The following is a 6,621-nucleotide window of genomic DNA, read 5'->3' as shown; positions in this document are numbered from 1 at the left end:
TTTTTGTTCAGTGTATTTCACCACTTATCTTTATTGCTCAAACAGGTAAAACAAGTACATAAAATCAATCAAAACTTTCGTTCAAAGATCTGTATTGCCATTCGGATCCCAGAGACAACTCTTCTGAATGATACCATCACACAGCGCAACTTTGAATTCAGAACTAAAATACATTTTACATTAGGGATTCAGTTGTATTATTTCCATAAAAACATCAAAATAAACATCTCTGGAGGATATCCCAATAACAACTTAATAACAAAGACCCTCCTCAAACCAATGATACTTGATCAATTTCACATTTACTGTCAAAACCAATAAGCCCGTTTGAATACTTTTAATATTGAACATCCTTCTTTCCTTCCTTGAGGTACCCACTGATCTGACAAGGCTGGATTGGTGAAAGCAACACAGCAATTCAATTTATCCAGTCACTTATAGATCAGTGACAAGCTGAAGAGAAGGGAGTGTTTTAAAAGATACTCAAACGGGCACAATGAGTTTCATTACTCCCCTCGGTCTTCAGCACAGACACTACATGGATGCAGCAAAGTAAAAAAATAAAGACATCTACAGCACGTAAACAAGACTTCTTACAAACTGACTTTCTTGCAGAGGCGCTTCGTCTGTTGACATACACTTCAGTTGGCTTGACAACGCTCCCGATCCGCTCTGTTCCAATGTGCTTAACGAAAAAAAAAAAAAAACTTGACCTTGATGAAAGTTTGTTAGTATCGTCCTGTAAAGAGACAAGGATCAATGTTAGTGTGATAGGCTTCATGTAATTGTGAGTCCCTCAGACAAACCGAGTATATTTAAGAGTTGAACAATGGCTTTTGAAGTGTGTGTGGACATGCGTACTTACGTGGGCTGTATGAGCGAGACCTGGAGCGTGACCTGTATCTACTGTAGTAGGGTGAGGGAGAGCGCCTGCGACTGAAGGACAGAGAGAACAGATTTATGCTAGTGTGAGGAATAACTCACAATACCCCAACAGGACTTGTAAGCCCATTCATCCCCTCATATTTAACCCGAAGAACACCAACAGTGTTAACGAGTTCAATATGTTCATTTGTATTCCAAATACAGGACCAGTCAAAAGTTGACACCTACTCATTCCAGGGTTTTTATTTTTACTATGCCAAGAGTGCAAATCTGTCAAAGGCAGGCTACTTTGAAGAATCAAAAATATATTTTGATTCATTTAACACCTTTGGTTACTACATGATTCCATGTGTTATTTCATAGTTGATGTTTTCACTATTATTCTACAATGTGGAAAACAGTAAAAAAATAAAAACCTTGAATTAGTAGGTGTCCAAACTTTTGACTGGTACTATATAGTCATAGCTAACCGAGGTGAATGTGAATCTATTGAAAGAAGTTAACATCTTGAGTATCACCCACCTGTACTTGTCATACTCGTCATATCGGTCATATCCCCGGTCGTATCCACGATCATATCCACGGTCGTACCCGCCACCGCGTCGATCGTCGTATCGGTCGTACGAGTCCCGCCCCCTCCTCCCTCCACCACCGCTGCTGCCACCGCCATTGTTTCGCTCCCCACCACCATTACTGAGGAAAGGGACAACAAGTATTAAGATTTCCTCAAACACTGGCTGCGTCCAAATGGCACCAGATTCCAAATGGCACCAGCTCATAACTCCCAATAAATTCACCCCCAGTATCACCACTTCACACCAGGGGACTTCACACCAGGCCAATAAACTAAGTCACCCCCAGTATCACCACTTCAACCAGACCAATAAACTAAGGGGCCAATAAACTAAGTCAGACCCCCACAGCTCATAACTCCCAATAAACTAAGTCACCCCCCAGTATCACCACTTCACACCAGGCCAATAAACTAAGTCACCCCCCAGTATCACCACTTCACACCAGGCCAATAAACTAAGTCACCCCCCAGTATCACCACTTCACACCAGGCCAATAAACTAAGTCACCCCCCAGTATCACCACTTCACACCAGGCCAATAAACTAAGTCACCCCCCAGTATCACCACTTCACACCAGGCCAATAAACTAAGTCATACCCCAGTATCACCACTTCACACCAGGCCAATAAATTAAGTCATCCCCCAGTATCACCACTTCACACCAGACCAATAAACTAAGTCACCCCCCAGTATCACCACTTCACACCAGACCATCCAAGAAGATAAAACAGCAATACACACAGGAGACAGTTACAGCAAGACAGGTGGAAATCTGCATAAAACCACACTATGAGCAGGGATTCGCCATCCTATACTTACTGCGTGGGTCGGCCCATGTAGATGCCAGGCGTAGGGGTGTGGGCCCTCTTTGTGATAGAGAAGTCCACTCTAATGCGTCTCCCATCCAGCTCCATACCGTTGGCCCGCTCCATTGCCTAGGAAAACAAAGAGGCACAAAAAGACAGCAGTTTAAAAATACATCACTGAAAATAAGCTCCATTTCATGGGTTTTACAAGTACAGGGAAAGAATTGAGGTAAAGAAAAATAGAGAATAGGTTTGTATTTTAATACTGAGCACAGCTTGAGCCATCCCATTGGGCCAACGCTGAACGAAAGATGGTTCAGAGTGAAGATATGCAGAAACTGCTTCTGCAATAGGAGTGTAGACGACGTCAAGGCAACAGTGGCTAGCTAAGCCCACGTGTTGAAACAAGTCATCGGGGCAAACGGCCGTCTCACACCGAACTGCGCACGCTGTCAAATCAAAGGCACCCAAGAAAGTCATATTTGATGACAGTTTGTCACTTTTAGGAGGTTGGAGTAATAACATGTTCAGCTACTTAAGACATTGTCTCAAACATAGGGTTTGTGCCTTTAAATGGGGAAAATGAACAACCATGGAAACATTTCATGTCTCAAACCCCAGTCTGCTTCACAAGCATTGCCGGAAGTCTCGCGATGTTGGGCCTCTGGGATTAGACTGAACCTTCATTACAGTGATGAGTTCTCCGTGTCACTTGTACCACTTCATGTGAGTGGCAAGACTGACACCTGGTGGTGCTTACGAGTAATCACAACCACGAGTCACAATATGAAAACGAAACTACAGACTAGTCCGTGTAGAATATCAATGGTTCCAGGTGAATTAGCATAACATGCTATTGAACATTTTACACCTTTAAGAACCGAGGAATAAGGCCATTGATGGCACCAAAAGAAAAGTTACCATCAGTTCTTAGGTGTATCACAACATGATCAACAACATTACTTCTTATAACAAAATACATTTTAAATAGGACCCATCATGTGATTCTTAATCCATGGCTCTTTCTCAATGAATCTTTTCTTGATTCCTGGCATTCTCACCTTCTCAAAAACCCACTGGATAAGTTCTGAGGGGAAGGGCCTTTGAGAAAGATGCCCAGACTGCTCTGTTTGTCCCATACCTCCTTGGAATCGGCGATCCTCTCGAAGTAGACGAAGGCGAAGCCACGGGAGCGCCCGGTACGCTGGTCATAGACCACATTAACCCCAGCCAAAGGGCCGTAACGGCCAAATACCTCCCTCAGGTCCTTCTCCGTGGTGTACAAGCTCAGTCCAAACACCCCCAGACACTGGTTGGGGTCAGGGTTCGCCTGGAGGTCAAAGGGATCAGAGTTCACAGCAGCTGATATGAACATTACATTACCACTAGGTGTAGCATGCAATCCGGTATTCCGGGCCTCACACTCTTCGTCTCAGTCACACACGAGAGGCATAAATGTGACCATACTGCCAAACCACAGACATTGCATGCTGTGGCCCACTGCGTTAAAACACTATGTAGAAGGCATCATGGTAAGAAGATGTACATACCCTGGCATCCTCACCACCGCCCGCTCCTTGACTGAATGTCTCTTTTCTGAAGTCATGGCTCTATTGACAAAGAGGGAGGGTTAATAAGAGGGGTTATTAAATATGCCACATTCGGTTACCTGTAACAAACGATATACGAGGGGTCAGGACAGGAGCAGCATAGGAATACTAACTGGTAAATGAACGTGCTACCTATACATCAAACTGTCTCAAACATTCCTATCATAAACTACGTACACACACCGTAATCAAATCTCAACACAGCGGTCCCTCTACCACAGAGTTTCCCAACGGTCTTCTTGGTAACCATCAGATGTTTAACATATCTGTTGTATCCCTAAACTGGCCCACCTGGTTTAACTAGTTAACTTATTCAACAAGCCCTTAACGAGTTGAATAAGGTGTTCCAGTTTAGGGCTACAACAAATACCTGAAACATCAGGTGGTTACCGAGGAGAAGGTACTGATCTACCCCCATCAGCAGCCAGACCCTGACCTGTAAATGATGCGTCACTCACCCTGCTGCTGGGGTGGCGGCGGTTAGGCGATGCACTCTGGCTCTTCTTCTTCCGGTATTCCGGGCTGTAGGAGCGGGACTTCTTCCGGTTGGAGGGGGAGCGAGAGCGGCTGTACCGGCGGTTAGAGTGCCTACGAGAGTGAGACCTGGAGAAAGGATTTACTGTCAAGTTAAGCCAAAGCACAATTTGACATTACCCTCCACAAAGAGAATGGAATCAATGAGATAGAAAGTGGGGGTTCCAATAACAGGAGGACAGACTCACCTGGACTTAGAGCGGGACCGAGACTCTGAGTGTTTGGCGACCCGGGATGGGCTCGGCGACCCGGATCTGCTCTCCGACTTGACCCGAGCAGGACTGCCACGGTCCGATTTGGATGGGGAGCGAGAGTCCTAATGTCACAGTAACCGAGTGTTAAAAAGGGCCCTTCTTACTTACACACACAGGAACAGACAAGCAACTGTTCAAAGTCAGACATACACAACTAGAGCGCATACACTGTGGAGGAAAAGGTTAGCGCTCCACCACGTCCATTACATGTGATAGAGAAGGGAAAAAAATCCTTCAATTGGAATAATAATTTGCTAGAACCCTGTCATAATGTTAACAAATGCCATGTCTCGTTTCTTCTACCTGGGTCAAACTAGTCATCATGCATGTTTTATCTATAGAAAGGGAGCATAGTAGTGTAAAGACACTTGGAACATACACCATACATTTACTTAACCTAGGGACACATTCATTCTTTCTTCCAGTTTCTTTATATACTCTACTTCCTTCTCTCAGGAATTCTACTGTTCTTCGTCGTTCTTCTTTTTTCAGTTTTCATTTTCTGATTCCGGGTTCTCTTCCCCAAATAGAAACAATTTCCACCTTTAGTCATACATACTGCAAGCGCTTCTATATCTGACCACCAATCTTCCAGTTTCATTGATTTTTCCCCTTCCCACATCTATGTTCTGCTCTGTAACTGTTTTTCATAAGGCTTCGTTTATTCTTGGATATTTTCTTCCACATTCTTGGATAAAACTCTTCAAATCCTTCACGATCATTAACCTTAATGAAAAAAGAACATTTAATAAAATTAAAGATCATGAATTTATAGAAAAATAAGATCTTTCGTTAAATAATAATGTATACAGTATCTGTAGCAGGACAAGTACTTGACTTGCAGAAATGTTGTATTACCCTACAACTCATAAGGGTTCAGTGATGATGACTACAACACATTGTTTTTTTCTTCTTTCTGCACACAGTAAATTAACATTGTGAGATAACAGTTATGTCTCACCACACTTGCTACCTCTGATGTAACTACACTACAGGAAGTGGCTTAAAGCTCCGATTGCTTGACTGCAACTTACTATTGCGACAAAGGCTTCCACCAAACTTACCTGTGAGCTAGCTAGAACCTAGCAACAGCTAACGTTAGTTAGCGTATCTGTGTAACGTGTATAACCTTGCATTTACGATACCGGTAGCGTCATGTCCGATAACGCCGTTAGCCACTTAGCTAGGTAAATTAGCTTGCTAGCTCTTGTATTATTCAGCTGGCAACAAATAGCGAATGGTAACGTTAGTTAGCTAATCTGTTTCATTTAGAATAATAATGTTGAGTTCATCTCGTTAACCCAGCAATCTTACAATTGTGTGAGGAACATTTTAAATTGCAATCTAACTACTTTTTATTTTAAATTACAAACTCGAAAATTAGCTAGCAAGCCACAGCGTTAACTTACTAACGAATCAATTGATAACAACCGTAACTAGCTAACGTTAGCTAGCTATGTCAGCAAAAGAGAGCAACGATAAGACATTATTTTGGTTTCCGTTGCCCGTTAACACTTACTCGTCCATCAAAGTGTCCGTCCTCTAGGTCACTCATTTTGTAATTAGAATAGCTAACGATATAGCTCGCTACGTGTTCGGACAAAATAACCGCGTCCTCCTTTGTGCTGCTCTTTCTCGCGGTGTAACAAGATGGCGGACACTGCAATTTGTTTATAAACTGAAGACAGTGCCGACGTCATCGTGATTCCTACCACGCCTTTTTGATACTGATGGCAGTTCCATAGTAGTCCATCCAAATGGAAGTGAAGATCTTGTAGGCCTATGAATGACAATCAACTGAGAATCTTGACTAGCCAAGTTATCGTTAATCATTGTGTACTAATTCCTCGTGTTATTATTTTTCTATTATTTCAACAACAAAAAAAATCCCTCAGTATTGTTGGGAAGGGCCCGTAAGTAAGTATAGCACTGTTAGTCTAAACCGGTTGTTTATGAA

General features: G+C 42.9%; 1 protein-coding gene across 2 annotated transcripts; it reads right to left on the bottom strand.

The window, feature by feature from the left end:
• On the bottom strand, nt 1-6,341 carry LOC124043213 (transformer-2 protein homolog alpha-like). Of its 2 annotated transcripts, none has more exons than XM_046361537.1 (9): nt 6,184-6,341; nt 4,599-4,726; nt 4,335-4,479; nt 3,817-3,876; nt 3,408-3,596; nt 2,280-2,395; nt 1,408-1,578; nt 866-936; nt 1-739 (listed from the first exon to the last, which is right to left on the bottom strand). In XM_046361537.1, the coding sequence occupies exons 1-9, from the start codon at nt 6,217-6,219 to the stop codon at nt 729-731; spliced, it is 927 nt and encodes a 308-aa protein (XP_046217493.1). In that variant the 5' UTR covers nt 6,220-6,341; the 3' UTR covers nt 1-728. The 2 variants fall into 2 exon arrangements, with proteins under 2 accessions (XP_046217493.1, XP_046217492.1); XM_046361536.1 differs by having other exon boundaries at nt 1-685.
• Between the last annotated feature and the right edge of the window lie 280 nt (nt 6,342-6,621).

This window comes from Oncorhynchus gorbuscha, linkage group LG09, assembly GCF_021184085.1.
Source record: "Oncorhynchus gorbuscha isolate QuinsamMale2020 ecotype Even-year linkage group LG09, OgorEven_v1.0, whole genome shotgun sequence".
Taxonomy (NCBI): Eukaryota; Metazoa; Chordata; class Actinopteri; order Salmoniformes; family Salmonidae; genus Oncorhynchus; species Oncorhynchus gorbuscha.
This window is presented reverse-complemented; position numbering and strand designations above follow the sequence as displayed.

What these genes read in the sequence shown, in the direction of transcription:
- LOC124043213 (XM_046361536.1), bottom strand. Translation starts at nt 6,219, where the DNA reads ATGAGTGACCTAGAGGACGGACACTTTGATGGACGA. An exon ending in ACGGACACTTTGATGGACGA is followed by an intron (nt 4,727 to 6,183) that starts GTAAGTGTTAAC and finishes CTGTGACATTAG; the next exon opens with GACTCTCGCTCCCCATCCAA. An exon ending in GCCGCCACCCCAGCAGCAGG is followed by an intron (nt 3,877 to 4,334) that starts GTGAGTGACGCA and finishes CTTTGTCAATAG; the next exon opens with AGCCATGACTTCAGAAAAGA.